The sequence below is a fragment of the Corella eumyota genome, chromosome 4, assembly GCF_963082875.1.
Source record: "Corella eumyota chromosome 4, kaCorEumy4.1, whole genome shotgun sequence".
Classification (NCBI taxonomy): domain Eukaryota; kingdom Metazoa; phylum Chordata; class Ascidiacea; order Phlebobranchia; family Corellidae; genus Corella; species Corella eumyota.
The window spans coordinates 8,307,705-8,330,498 of record NC_137493.1 but is presented as its reverse complement, the minus strand read 5'-3'; the positions used below and the strand labels follow the sequence as shown (position 1 = coordinate 8,330,498).

Below are 22,794 nucleotides of genomic sequence, written 5' to 3'. Positions count from 1 at the left end.
AATAGTTGTAATCTAATTAAATCCCAATTAATAAAATACCGCTTTTAATTTTATAACTTGTTTACAAATTTAATTTTTTTTATAGTTTAAAATTATTTTTTCTGTTTTTTATTTCTGGATATTTAATAAATAATAAATATTTCAATAAACCACATACTTTAAAAACAGCATAATTTTTCACTCTTTTTCATTTTGAATATCACGAAAATCATATTGTGTAATATTTAAATCAATCACTAATTGTGGTTACTATTTAGTTTTCGATTTTAACATAACAAAAGTGTCCCAACATGATTGACTGAATATGTAAAACTATTTGTTTTGCTTTTGTTGTCGCCGGTATTTCGCAAAACCACTTCTTCCTTTGATCAGAAATGGTATGTTTTTAACACAGAAATATTGCTATAACAACACACTGTTTCTGATTATTGCAAAACACAACAAAAATTTCGTGTTTTTCATATTATTTAACATCATTTTAATGAAAAACTTAAAATTCATATTTTTAATTCAAGTAAGGGTAAAAATATATTTTTAGGCAGCATTGCAAAAAATAATTTTATTTCGAAAGAAATTTTAGTCTTTAATAAAAAAATAATATAACTTATGTAAAAAAATTTTGTTAAAAAATCTGTAAATGACGTTTTAATTTTATATTGACGTCATTTTTTTTCATTTTATATTTCCGACGACGACCAAAACTGAAGCGGAAGAAATGCTATTTACATTCATCATTAAAAACTCTTGAAATGACTTAACCTATATGTTACCACGGTAATGTTATGATTCAGTAGGGTTATGACGAATATATATTAAAATGAAAATCTGGTTTTTATTCCCGGGATCACGTTGAATAAATATTATTAAAATCAAGTCTAGCGAAAATTTCTCAAATGTGAGATTTACACGTAAATAAGACTGTTTTGTTGAAAAATATTGTTATTTTGTTTACTACTTTAAAATGCGGCCTAATAGCGTTTTAATGCTAGTTTGAGAAAATGAAAAACATGTTATTTTTTATAGTAAAAAAAAATGAAAAGCTAAAATTAAAAAAAAACACTTTCCCTTTTACTCAAGTTTGTGATAAACCTTAAGTATTGGTTTAACCTTCTATTAATTACGATAATTTAATATTATTTGTTATAAGAATTTTAAAATAGATTTACGGTAAAAGATAAAAGTTTATCGTAACTTTGATACAGTACGAAATTGCTTCAAATAAATCCCCGCTTGTTCAAATCCCTCAACGCCGACAGCTAAACAAACAAAATGCTGTGTCCATTACTATCGCGTACATCGTTCCCAAGTGAACTAAATCGACACAAACGCATATTTCATGTTTATTAATAGCTCGTACAAGTCCTGTATTAGAAGTTTCTAAATTAAAAGAGAGCTCACGAAGCCATTATATGCTTTTAAAAGATAATCCCTGCCTGTATTAACACAAGAACGATTCAAACTCGTTTTATTATTATTTTTTCTATGAACTTATACATCATCATGATTTTGTACTTGACATTTATATTGACAAATCCGTTTAGGTATTCTTTTGAAATACTTGGTTGTTTTTATAAGTTTTATTGTAATTGATTTGGGGACTTGGTTTAATATCGCTTTTATAGTTAAATAACTAAACCAACGTTATATTTATCTGAATATAACAAAACAACGTCAATTTCGTTTTAATGTTTTTTGCAAATTGATTAATTAAAAAATTGGGATAACATTGAGCATACTTTTTAAGTTCATTGTCCATTTAAAATAAGTAGTTTAGTAATATTCGCTAGATGTCAGCCTTTTTCTAGCAACAGCTTGAATTAGGAAAATGCCGCGCGACAACAATAACCCAAGTATATAAAATTAAATAAAAAAAACTTCCAACAAACTTTCATTTGCCAGTTTAATATTACTTAAACAGCGATGACCGAAGAAGCAAAACAAGTTGTTGAACTTCTTAATAAAGAACCACTAAAACGAAACTTAAATCTCATTACTTTCCACTCGTTTGAACCCGAACAATTGCTTCAGTTGTTGAATGATGTTTTAGGTGAAATTGATCCAAAAGAAGGGGGCGATATCAGGTAAGTTAGTTTTATTTAAATTGTAATTTTACCTTCTTAAACTACTAATACTGCTTACTTGACTAATTTGCTAATTTTATCTAACTGTTTAACAAATTAACATCACTGCATTAACAGATTAAGGGTGTATAATTGCTAAATTTTAAATGGTTGCCGAAATTAAAGTTTAAATTGCAATTTGGCATTTAAAAATTACAGAATTGTTAAAGTCGAGATTAATAATTACTATGTATATATATAAATCTATACAATATGTTAGTTTTTTGATTTTTGTATATTTTTTCAATAGAGAGGAAGCATCAGATTCACGAACAACTCGTACTTTAACTTTTCTAAGAAACTTAAAATATGTTCCTCACAACACTGATGTGTCGAGTTTTCGACAGGGAATTGTACTCGGTGAAAAACCGATCGTTCATCCTATTTTGTTTTATCTTTTAACCAACCTAGAAGCCCTTAAACTTAGAGCTTACCTGGCTAGATACCTTGTCAAACTTCAGGTAAGTTTCTTATTGTAGTTATTAGTAAAGAATGCAAATTTTGCATGTCTTGTGGTTTTGTTATTTTTATTACAATTTATTTCTTTACTGTTTTGTGCAAGGAACATATTTAAAAATGGAATCTTAGTATTTTTGTGTGGTAAGAGTAGAAACATAGTTTTAATGGGTAATATTTTAACCTAGGTTCCAGATGAACTAATTCATGATTCTTCAGATATGCCACTACAAGATGCATGGGCAAAGGTAGGCACTATATATATATAGAAGCATATTAAACTAGCTAATACTTATTTATGTATAATTATCATCGTTTTATACAGTATAGTGAAATGCAAACTCATTTTGCTGGAATTCATAAAGAGTTGGCTGAGATCAAAAAACAAAGTCATGGAACTTCCGAAGTTAAAAATGACATCAAAACAATGGAAGAAGAAAAAGAAAATCTGACTAGAGTAGATTATAATAATCTTACAGCCTATACGTTTTTTTATTGTTGTTACATTTTCAAAATTAATTTTTTTTAAAAACTTTAGAAAGTTGATAGAATAAAGAAAAAGGCAGAGGGTACTCCGGACTTTACAGAGACTCTGCAAGTTGCTCAGAAGATGAGAATGGAAAAGGAGAGAGGAACTGATCTTCAGAGGAAGATTCAACAGCAAAGAAGACTGATGCAATCAGCAGAGCAAAGATTGCAAAGAACCAGGTCAGCGATGTTAAACAATAAAATTTAACTTTTTTTTAGTAATTATTTGCAATTAAAATAGCTTCAAGCTATTAATTAAAATGATTTAATGACAGACAACAACTGTATGAAATAAAACAAGCTGGTGCAGATACTTCTCCTGAATCTCTTATAAGTAGGATGCAGGAAGATAACAAGATCAATCTTTATCTTCTGGAGGACAAGTTACCAAAAGTATATTTTTTATTTAAATTATTTATTTTTATGAATTAAAATAACACTTATACAGAAGGTATGGAAAGCATAATTAAACAATAGATTTTATTTACTTTGCCTGAAGCAACAACAAAACAGCAAACACTTTAAAAATTTCCACCACAAAAATTCCAATTTATAAAATTAGGAACAAGTAAGGCCAAAGCATAACATTTTAGTTCAGTGCCTCATCCATCATTTAAGGCACTAACATTTTTGGCTAATTCCCAAACACTTTAAGTAAGTGCATCAACATTCTGTTGTAATAATAGTTAAATCGGATATAACTAAAAGGTTAAATGTTAGGAAAGTTTTAAAGTTAAATATAAATTGAAATTGATTGATATTAATTTTTTAACAACAGACCAAAACTTACTTACCAAATAGCAAAAGTATATTTTTTATTTGAAAAATTAATTTTTGTGAATTAAAATAATAAATTAAATTCAAACAGTGCTAATGCAAAGCCGCACTTTAAAGTATGCCAATTTTTGCCAAAATTATTTTTCCAAAAAAACTAAAAAAATCATTCAATTTTTCTAGGAATATGAAGCTAAAAAGAAGTTGTATAGGGATCTTAAGAAAGTGGCAATGGAGCCAATCAGTCAGCAAGACTTGATGGTAATTCAGGAAGAAATTGATGAAGCTAATGTGAAGATAAATCGACTTGTGGAAAAAAGAATGATGAACGCCAACCCAGCCAAAGACAAACTGGCAATGTTTCGACAACAGGTTAACAAAAAACCTAATTCCTATATTACCCAAAATATAATATATAAAGCATGACCTTTAAAAAAATTAATCTGAAAAATTTGTATCCAGGCCTCTATATTACTTCACAAGAAAGAACAACTTGCTGAGACTGTTCAGAGAAACAGGGAAGAGGAGGAGGTCATCCAGAAGGAGTTGTTTGAGAAGAGAAAGGCCTTGCAAGAACTTGGAGGAGAGGTTCTGAAAGGAGATGAGGTGCATAAAACAAACGAAAAAATGGATTTCTAGAATATGCTTCGGTTTATTTGTATTAAAAATATTCGAGATTAACCTTTTTTACAGTACAAGAAATATGTGACCTCATTGCGATCGAAAAGCAATCAATACAAGCGTAACCGAGCAGAATTGGCTGAGTTTCGATCTGAGCACGGAGTTCTGTCCAGAACTGAAACAGTTTTACAAACTTTACACTCACAAACACAAGAAGAACTTTCTGCAACCGAATCCAGAAAGGGGGTTAAAGGTAAAGATAGTTTTAGCATATTTCAACCCTCTTTCAAATGTAGGTTTGTAATAACCAATCTTGATACAATATTGTATGAAAATTGCTTAAAACAAATGGTAAACAGCTTAAAAAAATTTGTTAGTGTTAAGTATTATTTTTGAAAATCAGAACTAATGAATATATTTAAAAAAATATATTTAAAAAAATTGAATATATTTAAAAAAAATTATATTTTAATATCTCCTTTAGGTTTCAGAGACACCCAAGATGAATTGGAAAAAGTTTCCTCTATGAAAAGTGAGATGGATGACATCAAACATCGAACCTTGGACGACATGTCAGAGATGGTAAAACAACTCAACGCTAAAGTAATGGAGAAAAAAGCATCACTTGCTCCTATTTTAAAGGAACTGAGACCAATGAGACAAAAATGTCAGGTAATATTATCCTTTTTTGTACCAATTTTATGATCACAGAGCTAATGTGTAGCACTTCAAAAATCTATATTTAATGGGGCATACTTCGTGGTTCAATAGGCCTTTAAAAATATTAAAAACCGTTGATGGTGCTTATTTACTGCAGACAAAGTTGGCAAAAATAAAAAAAAATTTAAACATTTCGTGACAATTTAAATATTGACTAGTGTCCTGTTAATAATAAAATGACATTTTGCGTAATGCTTATATTTTGTGCTTGATTTAAGATTGCTATGTATTGTTTATGCTTTTCATGCATTAACACTTTTTTTTCTATTTTCTTGATCAGGAACTTACCTTGGAGAGAGATGAAAAAAAGTTGCAATACGATGGTATAGCTGCTGGGTTGGAATCAAATCGATCACAATTAGAACACTCGGTGTCAGCATTGAGAGAGGAAGTGTTTGTTCATGACAGTCGATATTATTATTTGCAGTCTATGATAAAGGTTAAGATAAAAATTATTTTTTTGTCCAAATTTATGAATTACTTTTGTGTGTCATATATAAAAAATATGACTTAGCACAAACATTGTGCAACCTGGGTGGACTATTTCTTTATTTTTAGATTGCACAATCAAAGTTGGAGCAAGCTGGTAAGGAGATGAAGTTGTACACGATGGGTGATAAAAAGAATTCCCTCCGTGAATATTACAGCAAAAAAATACAGGAACAAGAAAATGAATCCAAGGTAGGTCCAACTCGCAGCATGGTGTAGTGTTTAGAACACATAACTTTACTATAGGGTCCCGGGTTTTTATCCAATAAACTTAAGTAAAGGAGATACCAAGTTTTTTCCCCTTTTTTATACTATAGAGCCTTCAGTAAACCACTATAAATGTTATTATATCCTGCTGAGCAAAAAAACAGCAAATTAAGGATTAGGCAAAAATATTCAATAATTTTCAACACTGCCAAAGTTAACTTGATACTAAGTGGGCCCTGAGTTTAGGCCAAAAAGTTGTCTCTCCACACAGTAAGGATAAACTAATACAGAAAATTTTTCCTTTTTTTATATTCAAGAAACTAAAAGATCGACAGAAAAGTGTTCGTGATAATCAACAAAGTAATACTCAACAATCTGCAATGTGGAAGGATTTGGAAGCTTTGTTGAAGGTGAATTTAAAAAACAAAATTCATTATAAGTAACTGCCCCATTCACGTCAAGAATAAAATAAATATATTCATAACTTCAACTTTATTCGTATTTTAGCTAAAGTTAGATATTCTCGAGAGAAAGAAAGCAGAAATAACACCTCAGAGAAACGGAGGTCCACCTGGATTTTCTGCAAGTAGAGAGGGAAGTTAAGATAGAATGGTCATCTAACTTTTATGTTGTTCATTTACATATGTTGTTTGTTAGTTTACGCAAAGTAGTATTAAATTTCGCTTTTAAAAAATGTGATGTTTTTTGGATATGTTTTGATTAGAGTTATGTAGTACAACTTAAAGAACTATGTTGGAATACTTACATTTAACCAAGCAAAAAAATTTTGATAGCTATTTCCAATGGTCAAGAAAATACTGGGTTTCTGAATAAGTTTTTGCAACAATACTTTTTAAATTTTTATTCAAATGTTGATTGTTAATTTGCACATAAACCAATTAGAACACAATATTATACAAAAACAGTAAATTGTGCTAAAACATCATTATCGACAACAACTAAAACTAGGCTTTTTTAGCTTTTAAATCAAAATTAAACAACTTAACAGCAAAAAAGAATACCATTATTTAATTAAAACAGCATTGAGTATACTAAACACAGAGCACATACCATTTTAAATCCAAATATAACTTTATATATTATTTAAATTTGGGTTTTAAAAACCAGCGCGTTTGTTGAAAAAACTGCACAGAATTAGTTAATATTTTGACAGAGTGTCATGGCTTAATTACAATGCAATACAGAAATATAGGTAGGAGAAAAGGTCACTGACACAGTCTTAAAAATGACACAGGTAATTGCAGTGTTAAACCAAATCACAGATTATAAAGCAAAGAGGAATGTAATCATGAAATATATTCCGAGTTAGTCTTAATTAATTTTGTTTTTAGTAAAACACTTATACAGAAGGAATGGAAAGCATAATTTAACAATAGATTTCATTTTACTTTGCCTGAAGCAACAACAAAACAGCAAAGACTTTAAAAAATTTCACCACAAAAATTCCAATTTATAAAATTAGGAACAAGTAAGGCCAAAGCATAACATTTCAGTTCAGTGCCTCATCCATCATTTAAGGCACTAACATTTTTGGCTAATTCCCAAACACTTTAAGTAAGTGCATCAACATTCTGTTGTAATAATAGTGAAATCGGATATAACTAAAAGGTTAAATGTTAGGAAAGTTTTAAAGTTAAATATAAATTGAAATTGATTGATATTAATTTTTTAACAACAGACCAAAATTTACTTACCAAATAGCCTTAATACACTTGACCTAATTTTAATATTATATGTAAGTTTGATAATTTAAAAAAAGTCTTTTTACGAATTTTTTTTTAATTCCTATTTAACTGACCACAATTTGTTTGGCAAATATTAACAACAACTTTCTTGAGTCAGATATGTAACCTGCAAATGACCTGCATTTACAGATTCTAGACAATAAAGTGTTTGAAGAAGGAAAAACACCAACACGGAAACAAATTGCACAAGAAAATAATAAAGCAGTATGAAGAAAAAGCAGGGATTAAAATTTGACTTTGTAAACAAATTCACAGGTTAAAAAGATGGGGGAGGGGGTGGAAAAAATTCCCGTTCCTTAGATTGTTGCTTTCTAAGGGTCCCCATATTTCGAAGGGTGTCTTTTAAAAGTTCATCAGGTGGTGGGGGTGGGGGGAGCGAATTATCAGAAACTGACCCCCTACTAACAAGTGCTTGTGGGGTCAAAAGGGGTAATGCTGGGGGTATTACCGGAAGATCATCATCTGGAGATAAATCCGTTGAAGGAGCAGGAAATTGTGCACTTTGATTGATGGGTAAAGAAACAGGCACAATTGGGGTATTTACAGGGGATTGACCAGGTGAACCCAATGGCTGTTTTTGCCCATTAACTGGGGCCACAGGGCTTTTATTTGCCCCAGTTGTACTTAACTTAGTACTAGGACTGCGCCTTGGCGGTGGGGGAGGATTTTCTGAACCTTTGGACCCCCTTCTACCTGAGGGGGTTCTGGGTAAAGAAAATTGGGTCCCAAAATGGGGGTTGCTGTTTGACCGAGTATGATTTGTTGGCGATGTGGGTGGTAACCCATCGGTAAACATTTTACCTTCCACCTCTGCAGGAGGTGATATAATCGGGTGAACAGCCCTTAAGGGTGAGGGCCCCGGTTGGGCTTGTTGGGACATACCCCTATCCCCATTCCAGCTATGTCTAATAATAAGAAGTCGATTAATTTTAAATATACCCAATTTGGGCTTTAAATGCTAAAATTTTATTTAAAAAGGTTTAGTTACAGCTATTTCTAAAGCATTTATAATAGGCACTAAAAAAATTATACCTGGCTTGCGATTCTAGGTTCCTCTCTTTTTTTGCATCTCTTAATATTGCTGCTCTGTTAGACATCAATGTACCATATCTAAAAATGAAATTAAAAACATTTTTTGTATAAAGTAACAAAAAAGTTGGTAATAGAAAATATTTAAATAAATTTTGTGTTGATTTTTTTTGTTATCTTACCTGTGTTCTCTTGGTGATTGAACTGGAGAATTAGTTCGGTTAAACTGCTGGTTTTGATGGTTCATTTGATTATTATATTGGTTGGGATGGTCATTGTGGTTTTTTGGTGTGCTGTAGAGAGCATTGTTCGGATGACTATATCGATTTACTGGTTGGCTGTATGGGTTTGTATTCGGACCATCTACATTGGTGTATATATGGTTTCTAACTGGCTGCCTATAATGGTCTCCTGGTATATCATATATTGGTTGGTTTACAGTTGGTGAACTAGTGTATTGGTTATATTGTTGGGAGTTTGGTTCAACATAATAACTACCACTTAAAGACCGTGTTGACATAACTGACAAAAAAATTAAGGTAAAATAAGAATAAAAAATAAAATAATATCAAATAACCACAAATCTATTTAAAATACTATACAATTTACTTTTTCTTACATTTTAACTTAACTCATTTTTAATCTGTTATTAAGTGAAAAATTATTATAGCATTTCTAATAAAATAACCACCATTTATTACCTGGCTTCATAACTTTACTGGTGTCATGTTGGTGTCTTGGTTTAGACACAGCAGTGTGGAGTAAAGATGCCACAGTTGGGGTAAGGGGTGGCATGCAGTAAGTTGGGTTTGCGCTGTTAAGATAAGAGTTTTTACGCAATCGAACCCCACCAAATTGCTTCGCGCGAGCATTTTCAAAATCTGTAAAATCAAATTTATTAATAAGTTAAAGTGTAAGCAAAATTTACACAGAAAATACCCTGGTTTTAAATTTAAAAAACCTATTTGACAAATAATTAACCTACAAAATATTATAAAATTATATTTTTTTTAAACTAAAGCAAAAGTTCAGTTAAGTGCAAGATTTGCAGATAAAATTACTAGTTGTGGGGGAGAAAGGGAAAGTTTACCTTTATTTTTCATAGTCAAACTTCTCTTTACGGTACCAGCTAACTCAATATAATCCTTTTTAGTTGAATCCATTGAAACCCCACTATCCAACGAATCAGCCCTCTTTGTTTTACCCATACGTGATCTGGGCATCGTGGACCAAGTGTCCGGTCTTTCTTGGTAATGGGGTATCACATCTGGGGGTAAGTCGTAGTGATGGTAGGGGTCAGGGTAACTCCCTTTTTGGGGGTGATGAACCCACACATGATTTGGGTCAGTCATGTTCGGCATCTGGGTCAAAGGGTTTTTGTTATACATAGAAATCATATATAGACAGATATTTTAAAAACTAAAGATCTGTAAATAATAAAATCAATGTTATATCAAAAAGCTACAAAAATGTTCATGCGTAGGCAAAATTAAAAAACTAAACTGCTTATCTGGCATTGCAAATAATACGAAACAAACAATTTAAGTGCTAATCAATAATTAATAACGCTGATCTCAAAATGTTGAAATGCTCCAAAACGTGACCTGATAATTTCCTAAAATAGGGAATCCAAATTATGACTTTCCTAACTAGCATATCGACTTTCTATTTAAATCGCAAACAAAATTGGAATGACAACCAAAACGTGCTACTGCAGTTTAAAATCACTTAATGCAACATCAAACGGAAGTGAATACAGTGTAACATTTCGAAGCAATGTTAAAAATGACAAGTCCAGCATTTTCACGTGCGCGCAATTCACAAACGATTATTAGTCATAGATTGGATTTCTGTTGTAAGCGAATTTGTAAATTGCCTTTAAGCAATGTCACGAATACATTTGCCCTTTTTTATGTAAGTGTCTAATAATGCTAAACTTTAACTTATTGAATAAGTATAATAACCCCCAACAAACTTCATATTTTCCTAGACTGCTTTATGTGCTACTGTAAGGCTGCATTTGCCGTTTTGAGTAATAAATTGAGCGCTTAATAACAACACTGCATTTTTAATGGGCAGTTTTCTCGTCTAGTCATCTTAATAATCTTCAATATTGCTTTAATCCCCTCTACTTAAAACGGATAATTATCGTTCTTATGGCATTTAATTAGCCTCTCCAATACGTGATTTGACTGCGTATATCGTCCAAATTTTTTTTCAATTTTTGGAAGATTTTTTTTGATTAAACTACCAAGGGAGTAAACAAATAAATATTAAATCAAATTCCATAATTGACATGTCTTTCCGGATATCACTATCTTATCTTTTTAAAATGAACTTATTTTTTGAATCTTAGATTTTTTAGGGTTTTTTAACAACTTGAAGTCTTTTTTAACCTCGTTTTTTAACGCAATACAAATATCGGTAAAATATTTAACTGCCAAACTGTTTTCGCCAAATAAAAAAAAAAATCAAGAGTGTTAAGACAACACTGCCAAATGTAATGACATCACGAGCCAAGTCAATCAATTACACCAACAAAAACTATGTTTCGCCCGACTCTGAAAAATATTTGAAATTTTATTTCTTGATACCCTTGGTACTATGTATAGGTTACATCAAACAGACTGTGTACTTTTGCTGCTGTTTAATCAAATTCTTATCGCAACAACTGTTGATACCTTAACCCTGGTATGCTACGATAAATAACAGAAGAGTTGTCCTAATAAATGAATCACTAAACCCTTTGAACTAATTTAAATATGAGCACATTCCAATCGAACGGGTAGCCGTACTTAACGGCAAACAAATACACCATACAAATTCTCAATACCGATCACATGCTAGGGTGTAGGGTTACGATTTAAGGCAAATAACGTACCAGGTATTAAGTTTAACAGAAGGTTGAACTATTGGCAATTTCCCATTACACAATAAAACGCCCTCCCCTTTTTCCCAGTACAAAGAAATATAACTTTGGCGGTAATGGGTATAAGCGTTTAAATCACCATTTTTACGCACTTACCTAAAAGCAATATTATACGTATTAAAATAACTTCTTAGCAGTAATAACATATATGCCAATACATTAATGTTTTTAAACAAAAATTAACGACAATGGTTTGCCTTTAAAAAACTTATAGGAGTTTTAATATTTCACGAATTAAAATTTTAACTTTCACTATTTTGTATCACGTATTTAATAAAAAAAAAAATTCAAAATACTGTTTTAATTGTTTAATTAAACGCAACATCCTTTACTAACGTATTAAAATATATAACTTTAAATAAATTTAAAAAATACTAAATTAATTAAACTATATTGGTTTTAGATCCTTTTTATGATTTTAGGCTTACAGAGATTTCAAAAACCCTTTTCTTTTTCTTTGAAAATTTTTGCCCAATAAACAAAAATTTATCTTACAATCAAGCAATAAACATACTTGAAATCACACTACACAAGCTTTGTATAATTTCTCCTTAATTATAACCATGGGCGCTAAACTAAGTAACACCTAAATTAGGAAGGGGAAGCTAGGAAATGGATCGCCTCATTAATTACAGCTACCATGATAGTTAAACATGGTTTAACTAAATCCATTTTAGGTTGGCAAAATTGAAAAAAATAACAAAGAATTTAAATAATAGTTTTTGTGTTTTATATCTTTGTTTATGTCAAATCAATTTAAACGATGAGAATAAGTTTCTGTTTTAAGGTATCTTCAATCGAGGGTTAAAGGTTAAGTTTATTGTTAACTTGTTAAAATAAACAAACACAGGTGTGAGGTGCGGGTGGGCACAGCTGCGAAGTTAACCAACTTTCACTGTTTTAGTTTATTAAACAAAATATTTTTCACACTAAAGTTCTCCAAAAAAGAACTTCTAAATTACTCAAAAATCTTTGAAAAGCACATTTTAAAGCCATTATTTATTTAAATAAACTAATTTTAAAGACAAATTGCCTGACGTTTAATTTTAAAGACAAATTGCCTAACTTTTTTCACAGTATTCATTATAAGCTAACCTAGGTCAAGTTACACGATATTTCTATTTAAAGAAATACTAATTTTTTTAGCGCATACACCCTATAGAAAAGCGAACAATAGGCTATAACTGTCTAACCACCATCCCGCGAGGTTTAGGTATTGTAAAGTTAAAACTCGCATGGGAATAAAAATTCCCTCACTTTTAAATCAAAAATCATTCAAGTGTTTTATTTAAATATAAATAAAGTTATATGTTAGATACTTGGATATTTAAAAGTAAAAAAATAATAAATATTAAACCAAGTTTGGTTCTATAATAAAATGTGAATTATCTTACTGTATACAATACTATATTAAATTAATAACATTTCTTTTATTTTGCCCAATACATTTCACTTTCTATTGCATTTCTGTTTACTGCATAAAGGAAAAATTAATCAGTCAAAATACGTATTGAAATTCGTAAATAGAAATCGAATTAAAACCGCAGAAGACGTTTATTTAATTCATTGGAAATTGAAACGCGGTCTATCACCCTTTAACTACCGCGCTACAAAAAATCAACAAAAAATACCGCCTAAAAATTGACATGTTAAGTCAAAGGGTCAAACCTTAGCATTTACGCACTTGACAAAATGGTTTAATTGATTTCGAATTTTTGAACTGATATTTTGAATGCCAAATGAGCTCCTATTTAAATATTACTGCAAGACGTCAATTGCAAGTACACATATCCTGAATACATTTCATTTCTATACATTTTGACGCACGTAACTAGCCCCTTAACATCATACAAGAAAGTGATTTTCAACAAAAGACTTCCCATTAGCAATTCAACTTTCTAAACCTCAAGTTCCGAAATGTTTTATCTCATCTTAAATACACATTTAGTAGGAATGTAAGAAAACAAATAAAATTTTTTTTGATATTTCGGTTTGTACTAAATGTATAAACGCTGCTCGAAAAAAAATTCTATAATATTTTATTTTTAAAATTAAAAAAATATTTCTGAATATATACATACCGTTACGTATTTCCATATATTAATATTTTTACATTACTTTAAAGCAAAAAAATACCCTTTTTAGGCTACTCTATATATACATCAGGCTGACAACAAATAAGCTTATCAATACAAGAGCTAAAAAAAAAAACTTAATTAAATAAAACGTGATGGCACAGAGAACGTTTATTCCTTAAAAGCGTGTCAGGCTTTTATCATTCATCTGCCGCACATACGAGCTTATAACGAATGAGATATTGACAAATAAATACATTAGAGACATCGAGTGTCAGCAAGACATCGATAAACCTATCGAACTTATTGATTTTTATACAACCAAAAATTTTGCTGTCCTGAAATTTTTTTTGATTACAACTATATATAATTTTTTCTCTTTATTTTAAAATTTTATAAAAATTCGATTTTTACAAAATCTTAAAATGTAAACAAGTCTTAAAAAAATCGCTATTTAATATCCATTTTTTCCTGTTTTTTAAAAAAAAATTAATTCAAAAAATTACATTTAAAAATGTAAAACCACTTACATATTTCTATATGACTATTTTATACTAGTTAATATTAATATAAATATAGTCCGTATCTAATACTTTAAAATATAACATAATTCCATACCATTTAAGTAGTATTTTTAGAGCTCAATACCCGCCTATAACCTGTCTACCTCAGTGTTTAAATTCACAAAAAAACGGATATTAATAGATCACTAAAACTCAAACTGATTTGTCCCTTTAAAATACCAGTCACAGAAATCGCTCAAACCAAGGAACTATCAGTCTTCTTGATACTAAAAATTGTCGGTAGTTATGTCACGAATATTAACATCATGTCAGAAACGCAAAACAAACATATAGAAATTTATAACATTTATTTTTGTAAGTCTTATTCCTTACTCACAAGTGTGTGTATTTTATAGTATGACTCTGTGTGTTAAGATTTAACATATTGAATACTGCGCGTGGTTATGTATAGTTTAGTTTAAATGTTTTTCGTGTTTTGTGCCTTATTAAAACGTGCAGTTTAATCACAACTGTTTCTATAAATCAATATTTTTAATTAACCCTTTATCTTTCCATGTCAAAAGTTTACTGCATATGTTATGCTTAAAATAATAAATCCCGCTCTTAAAGGGTTAGTATAGAAATAACCAATGCTTAACTGACGTAGCCTTTCTTAACCCGTGACTATATTTCCCACAATTAACCTTTTTTAATTAGTTACCTAACCTTACCAAAATACAAAAAATGTGCAATTTCTTACAACTTAAGTCTAAATGATTTTCATAATTATTTAAAACTTTAAATTAAATTTTTACAAACATTTAGGCTATAAAAACAACGTCCGTATGTAATGAAATACAAACTCCTTTAATATACCGCAATTTCAATTTAAACATTCAATTCGAATAAGCATTTGTTTTCCCAACCAATAAAACATAAGAATTAACTACAGTTATATTAAAAATGTTTTGACTGTTCTGCTAGCCTGACCTACAGATTAAATAATGCTGCTTTAATAACTGTTTGATGTAGTTATAAACCTAAAAACACACTAGTAAATATTATTAAAATCGCTTAACTTCTCCTGGTTTCACGAAACGACAGAAACCACCTTTTACATTAACTCGTACTTTGTCGTTTTAACAAGCACCTTATCTTGGCGCGTACAAAAACACGACATTTCAAAGTTTTGTGTGTGGGTTTACGGCAACGACACGCAGTGTACATACAGAAACTAATAAATCTACACCATGTACATGTACTCGGTAAATAACAATATATGTTAACGCCGTACCCGCAGTCTGACTAGTAAATCTTAACTTAACTAACGACTTACCATACTTTACATTCAAAATATAGATCTATGGCCTAATAGATTGGACTGGTCGATTGGATTGGTTATATAACAAAAAATACAAATCCAATCACCACGTGGTTAATGCATGACGTCAGCCTGACTAATCACAACTAGGTGCTCATTACGTCATTAATACAAGTCCAGGACCGTGACGTAGCCGTCTCGTTTCAGATGACGTCATAATCCGAGGTTGTTTGTGTCTGAGAGAAGAGTTTGGCAGTAAACTTTAAACCTAAACGAACCGGTCTTAAAATAGAAAAAAGATTTTTCTTTCGGTACTTTTCCATGGAATTCATTTAACCCGAAAATCCCCTTTTTGCTAAGTTTTTAAAACGGGGTAATACAAATTGATTTATCACAATCAAATTCGATAGAAAACAAATTAAATAACGTAACACAGCCATTCAATGCACAATAAGTTATAAGTTACAAAATTAACTTTTTAAAATAGTTCAAAACAATTTTATTTACCTATATTTTTAAGCAAACTTACATATTTTTTATTAAAAATACAAAATCAATAAAGAAATGAACTTAATAATTTGCGAAAGATTTTGCTGACCCATTCTCTTTAGCTAACAACCGACAAACTGAGCAATAAAATAAACTTTTATATCTCCATAAGAAATAAGATTATCACTAATGTAAATATTATGATCTTATGCTTAGATTACTTTACATCCCCTTTTTGGCACTTTTACTATAATTTAAACGGAGTAACTCTTTGTTTACATCTATAAGACTAGACTGGATGTCTTAGGAGTAATAATAATAATATTTGCATTGACTCAGTTCTGCAAATATTATTATTACTATCAGATGACTATAATTACTGTTTTTACCTTTTTTTATTAGGCAATAGCAATTAAACAGGTTTATCACAGTTATACAAAAATGACAAAGCCATTTTAAAAACACATTTATTGACTCTTGACATTTACTAAAATACGACACTTAGCTCAGGGTAAATTACCTGTCTAGAAAATTTTAAAACGTGTTTATGTTACAACTAATCTATCTTTTCTAGTCTGTTAGTTTTTGTTGACCTTACCATGTTACTATACCACATTTTCGGTCAAGTAATACTTCACGCTTTTCAAGCTTTATGTACACACTAAACCCCCTTGTATGACGTCATATTGCTAGCGGACAACTTTTTATTGTCAACATCAAACAATCTGTAGCGCGGGACCTCACCGCCCACTGTGATTTTTTTTTTGAGAAATGGACAATTGAAAATCGCACTGGCATAAATCAAAATCGCTTTCAACTTTCACGAAATTTAGCGAAAAACTCCCGAAAAAACTAAAGCAAAGTCGCGCTAACTCTTTCGCTGCAGAAGGGGCGTGAACACATGTTCGCACCCTGTTTAATTACCACTCCCTTGGTCGGCAAAGGGTGACATTTGGTCGAATAAGTTTCTGATTCACAGATTTCTGGAGTGTCTAGACTGACGTGAAAAAGACTAATAGCCTATGCTCAAAAAATTTTACTGACAGAACGTACTCGTAATCATCAGGTTTTAAAGCATTAGCATATGATATCGTGACATCCACTACGGTCACAATTTGCATAAGAAATAATTGCTTTAAAAATGTTGTAAAATCGGGTGTTGCAATAATAAGCTTACAAACTAACATTTTAAAAACGTATATATTTCTCTCTTTAATATAATTTACCCCTACAAAAAGTAAGACTGAATAAAATAAACTAAATCGTGACAAAATTGGCAGAAATTAAATGTTAAATAAATAAAATACGATTAAAAAAATAAATTATTATTTGAAATTGTTAAACACCATGGAAACACATAATAATATACTTACTGGTAAAGTCCCAGTAGAAAGCGGTCGAGATTGCGAGGTCAAATTTCGAACAACTTTCGTCCTCACGTTGTCCTGAACACACCAACTATTTCGTTGACTGCTCCTTAGCGCCCTGGTGCGGTCACTCTCACAGGCGATATCTTCGGCATTTTGTATCACGGTCTAAAAATAAGATTATTTAAAAGATACCACATATAAATATTTATTTTTGTATCTAATATTAAGTTAGTTAAATAAATAAATATTCTTATCAATTATAAAATGTAATACAAATTTTTAAATTTAATACCTGGTCAAAAAAGGCGTTCCCACATTCCTCTATTTTGGTTAAAGCTCTACTCACATCAAAACAACGTCTCGATAGATAAGTTCGAACAGCTATAACACAATTACTTTTAGTAAAAAATCTATTTAATATTTCATACAAATTATAATGTAATTTAACTGCCAAAACACTTGCAATCACTACATGAGGCGTCTGGTTCAATCCCCACTGCTCCCATGCTTGATTCCCCCAAGTATGTCTATAAACAGTATTAACTCCTGCCGAGCCAAAACGAACTGTCGAAGTCAACTGAAGACAACATAAGGCCAAGGTAACAAATGCCACCAGATGTTTAGGTTGTAAAGTTAGCCTTCCCACATTGAAATAAATAAATTTAAAAAACTCCTAACTTAAAATAAATTTTAGTCTATGCAAATATCAATTTTACTACAGATATGTTAAAAATAAAAGAAACATGCAACATAAATCATACAAAAATCAACGCTTAATTTATATGTTTAAAGATTTTCCAATAATTCCAATTTTAACTTGGCAACATAAAAATCATAAGTAAATGAGTGAGGTAAAATAAGAAAATGTGCACCGAACATTAATGCAATGTTATTAGATTTTCTATTATTTAAAGAATAAAATTTTACTTTGATTAAAATTTTACAAAAAAAAACATTTTTTTTACCTCTTTGTATTGTTATAACAGCATTGACTGTAATATCATCATGCACCACTGCTTTGTTAGTCTTACATAAAATAAAAGAAAAAGTAAAATAAAAAAACAGAATTTTTTTTTTGTAAATCAAAATTTGGCATGCAAAATAAAAGGAAAAAGTAATATGCATAGTTATTTAATCAAACATAACTGGTTTAATAAAATTTGATTCAACTTCTAAAAAACATTTTTTAAAAAATAAATCATATATATATAAAAATATAACTAAATCCTAAAAAAATTTGATTAGAGTAATTTACTTTTAATATTAAAATTAAATTTTTAAAATGCTCAATTTTTACTATAAAAATATCTAAGAACAAAAGTAGATTAAACCAATCACACTAACCATTTTATATTGGCCTCTCCCATCAATATCAGTGACCACCCCTTCAGATTGAGCTTCATCTCTAGGAGGAACTGGGGGTGGCAGGAAATTCCACATGGAGGGGGAAGTGGATCGTAAACTAAGCAAAAATTGTAAAAACATCATTATCAATTTAATTTTTCAAATACTAATAAGAAATAAACAAAGTTTTAATGATTTTTTAAACAATTACCCATAAGAACAAAGAATTAAATTTAATTTATTTTTATAATTCAATTTAATAGGACAATTTGATTTAATTATGCTAAAGCTAACAATCATAAACAAATAATTAAATTTAATTTATCATTTGGATAAAATAAACTTTTTTTTTCAAAGACAAGCAAGCAAGTCTAACAAATAAAATTTCAACACAAAAAATAAAAAAATAAAACTAATAGAAATGGAAGGTAACCATCATAAAAAAAATTAACTTTGTACTATTGAAATTTTTTTAAATTAAACTAACACTCTTTAGCTTATGATTAAAGCTTTTAAATCACCCCTGTTTACAAGTGGTTTAAGTACAATAGATGTAAGACTTAAACTTTGAGCAAACATCAATGTAGACTTTGCCACCAAACAATCTATTAAGGCGCCATGATCCATTTAGTATGTTTAATAATAACCAATTATTTAACTTCTATAATATGCTAATTTTATTCGCGGAGTTTATTTATTTTGTAAGAAAAACACTCACATTTGTCCTGATTCAGAATTAGGAAGTGGCACAAAATCAACATCGATCTTCAGTTCTTGTTTTAAACTGCTCTCCACGTTATTTACAATCTCTTTCTCTTTTCTCACATCTCTCTTACACAACTTAGTTGAAGTTCTGTAAAATGAAAGTAACACATGTTTGTTAACTCATACATTTATTTTTATACTTATGTTTAACTATAAATTTATAAAATACTTACCACAAGCAGTTTTCAATTTTTTTTTATGGAGTTACCTAAATTATTTTTATTGTATGCTGTTAAACAAAAAAAAAAGAAAAAAGTAAAATTTAAGATCTTTTACTTACATAAATCTTGTTGTTACTCTTATAATATCTTCATCATCATCACACTGGTCCAACAAACTCGCAGAAAATCTTTTTGGTTTTGCTGGAGTTTTTTGTTTTGGTAAATCTACACATTTTTTTAAATTTAAAGGTAAAAATAATAAATTTTATAAAGGCAATTTATTTTTACTATACACGTTTTAATATTTTTTTTAACCATATAATAGTAACAAGGAATATAAGTGTTTTAAATAAAAGTTATAAAGACGTATAAGCTATTTTACCAAGAAATGTATCTTCTGCATCAACAAGCATATTAATTATTTCTTTATTTTTAGCAAATTCTCGCGGAGTATAATTCGTGTTTGATTTTGCATGTGGATTGGCATAATGTGATAAAAGCAATTTGACCATTTTTACCTAAAACAAAAAAAATTATAGATTAACTTAGACTTATAAGACAGAAACACAAAAAAAAAAATTAAAATAATTTAATTTACTTGTCCATATTTTGAAGCACAATGCAGTGGTGTCCATAAATCTGAGTCGGAAATATTTACATTTGCACTATTTTCCAACAACATTCTAGCAACTACTAAGTAACCATTCGTGACAGCAATATGAAGCTACACAATTTAATGTTTAACATGTTAAATGTAACATAAAAATATCAAGTTACAATACTATGTTTAGCTAAAATAACTGAAAAAAATCGGGAGTACATTTAAAACTAAAAATCATATAAAAATCAAAACTTAAAATAAATGTCAGTCTAACATTTGTATTTAAAAAAAAATTAAATAATTGTTCTTACAAATGAAATTCCATCGCTGTTAGTTATATCAACCGACTGTCCTTCTTCTAAAATTTTACGGATTCCTTGAAGCAAAGATTTTTGGGATTTGTTTCTTAGATTTTGTATATTGTTGTCATCAATTTTAAGTTTTTGTTGCATGTGTTTTTTCATCATAGACTTTAAATGACTGTTTTCGGGAGCTAGATCAACTGCAAAGTTGCCGTCAACGTCAAGAATATTTGCAGAGGCATTATTCTAAAATCAAAAAAACTTTCAATTTTTAGAAAATACTGTTTGGTCAAAAACACCTAAAAAATTTTCATACTAGAGTCAGAGGTCTAATAAATATTCATTATTGATATAATACTAAGCAAGATATCTAGACAGAGCATAAATAAAGAGATGGTTATTTAATATTTTAATACCCTAATAAAAATAAATAAAAAAACATAAAGTTACGGCAATAAGAAGTTGTGCACATTTCAAAGACTCCCACATACAACAAATATGAAGAGGTGTTCCTCCAAAATCATCTTTACTGTTTACCGATGCACCTAATTAAAAAAATATTTATACAAATAAGTTACAAAAATACAAAGTTTAAACATTTCTTTAATAGACATTTTTCTTTATTTCTTTAAATTTAATAGGATATATATTCATAGGTGTAGACAATATAAATTGCAATATACCTGGTTTATATTTGGTTTATACATACTTGTATATATACAATTTATATTGCAATAAACTTACTAACTAAAGTCTAACATATGGACTATTTGTTTACATACCCTTTGAGCTGCTTTTTAACTGCCTAAATAGGGTTGCAACAAATACTTGCATGTTGTAATTTAGTAGCCCACCACAAACGGTAGTGTTTTTTATTTTGAAGGTTTGTAACTTGGATATATATCGTCCACTAAGTCCCATTATATACAGATGACATAATTTATGTAGTTATGCATTTTTCATTTAAGTTTACAGTTACCTTCTTTAATTAAAGCCTGGGCAATAATATAATCATCATAAACACATGATTGGTGTAATAAAGACATTCCTTCTCCTTGTAAAATATTAAAATTCAAGTGAATTCCACCAGATGAGATTAACTCCAATACTGTAAAATAACAACAGAAAAAATAAATTTATCAATTAAGGATAGCTGTCAAATAAGATTGTATTTAAGTTATATATTTAAAACCTAACTTTTGGTCCTTTTTAAATAGCGTTTAAAGTTTAAGTTTTACCTTCGTATTTATTTCCATCTATTATAGCTTCTTGAACAAGGCTAGATGATGAAAAACTAACACGTCTGTCAGCTACTTTTTGATTTCTTGCAAATTTTTCACTTGCATCACTTTGTAAACTTTCTTCATAATTTTTTAACTACAAACATAAAATAAATAAATATCATTTTTAAAATTTCAGCATAATTTGTTGTTTACATGATATAGCCTGTACTGTCAATTTTTTTTTTGAAAAAGATGTAGGCATATATATATATAACTTTTTAAAATTTAAATGTTATAAATGTTATACAGAAATTCATATTTATAATCTTTTAACAATAATACTAGCAGAGTTTTTAAAATAATTTATAACATTTTAAATGACATTAAAAAGTTTCAGTTTAAAATTATAAAAATAAAAATTAATTGTATTTTTTTGTACCTGTTGTAAGCGTAGGACTTTGGCTTTATCTTGTCTTGATTTTTGCAAGAAGTTCTTTAACAGAATATCTTCCTTAACACGATATACTTCTTCTTTTTTCTCCTCACTCAAAGATGTTTGTATTACATCCATTTTGATAAAATAAAGAAATTTGCAAATCCAGGTGTTTTAGTTTTCACCATAATAGACAGGCAAGCATTTGCCTTAACCTGACTCAACAAATTTAGTTTATCCCAAGAAACATTACGTCACGTTAATTACCGTCTCGTGTTTGCTAACATCGTTTGTTTAGTTAACGCCTAGCTTCTAGCGGTCAAGTTTCAATCGATTACTTCAATAACCCTAAGGCTGGAAATAAAATATCACAATTTTAATTTTATTGACTATAAAAAAAAATTTGTTAACGGTAGAATATCTCAAGCAACTTCAACATTTCGACTACTTAATGCCTATTCAACCTGTATAGCTTTTACCAAGGGACCACTTGAAAATGTCATGACGTCTGGACGCTACAGGGTACTAACTTTACAATAGACAAAACCATGTGCTGTCCGCAAATCGC

The 22,794-nt window shown here is 29.5% G+C and overlaps 2 protein-coding genes across 2 annotated transcripts; one reads left to right on the top strand and one right to left on the bottom strand.

Annotated features, from left to right (window-relative positions):
* Positions 1 to 1,829: 1,829 nt before the first annotated feature.
* On the top strand, positions 1,830 to 6,818 carry LOC145750223 (intraflagellar transport protein 81 homolog). The gene is made up of 14 exons (XM_082566204.1): positions 1,830 to 2,081; positions 2,371 to 2,581; positions 2,765 to 2,824; positions 2,902 to 3,033; positions 3,115 to 3,284; positions 3,380 to 3,497; positions 4,062 to 4,250; positions 4,341 to 4,484; positions 4,572 to 4,752; positions 4,984 to 5,171; positions 5,500 to 5,658; positions 5,778 to 5,900; positions 6,233 to 6,325; positions 6,423 to 6,818. The coding sequence occupies exons 1-14, from the start codon at positions 1,921 to 1,923 to the stop codon at positions 6,516 to 6,518; spliced, it is 2,025 nt and encodes a 674-aa protein (XP_082422330.1). The 5' UTR covers positions 1,830 to 1,920; the 3' UTR covers positions 6,519 to 6,818.
* LOC145750222 (uncharacterized) lies at positions 6,772 to 22,553 on the bottom strand. Its single transcript, XM_082566203.1, has 18 exons — positions 22,233 to 22,553; positions 21,809 to 21,947; positions 21,550 to 21,678; positions 21,021 to 21,115; positions 20,580 to 20,816; positions 20,266 to 20,391; positions 20,050 to 20,185; positions 19,787 to 19,892; positions 19,460 to 19,594; positions 18,742 to 18,859; positions 18,363 to 18,423; positions 17,690 to 17,778; positions 17,401 to 17,562; positions 9,801 to 10,071; positions 9,412 to 9,591; positions 8,893 to 9,232; positions 8,714 to 8,791; positions 6,772 to 8,586 (listed from the first exon to the last, which is right to left on the bottom strand). The coding sequence occupies exons 1-18, from the start codon at positions 22,362 to 22,364 to the stop codon at positions 7,938 to 7,940; spliced, it is 3,183 nt and encodes a 1,060-aa protein (XP_082422329.1). The 5' UTR covers positions 22,365 to 22,553; the 3' UTR covers positions 6,772 to 7,937.
* Between the last annotated feature and the right edge of the window lie 241 nt (positions 22,554 to 22,794).

Coding starts and splice junctions, on each gene's coding strand:
- LOC145750223 (XM_082566204.1), top strand. CDS start 1,921: ATGACCGAAGAAGCAAAACAAGTTGTTGAACTTCTTAATAAAGAACCA. Junction 4,753..4,983: donor ATCCAGAAAGGGGGTTAAAG/GTAAAGATAGTT, acceptor TATCTCCTTTAG/GTTTCAGAGACACCCAAGAT. Junction 5,172..5,499: donor CAATGAGACAAAAATGTCAG/GTAATATTATCC, acceptor TTTCTTGATCAG/GAACTTACCTTGGAGAGAGA.
- LOC145750222 (XM_082566203.1), bottom strand. CDS start 22,364: ATGGATGTAATACAAACATCTTTGAGTGAGGAGAAAAAAGAAGAAGTA. Junction 18,860..19,459: donor AATTCTGAATCAGGACAAAT/GTGAGTGTTTTT, acceptor ATTTTTGCTTAG/TTTACGATCCACTTCCCCCT. Junction 18,424..18,741: donor GGAGAGGCCAATATAAAATG/GTTAGTGTGATT, acceptor ATTTTATGTAAG/ACTAACAAAGCAGTGGTGCA.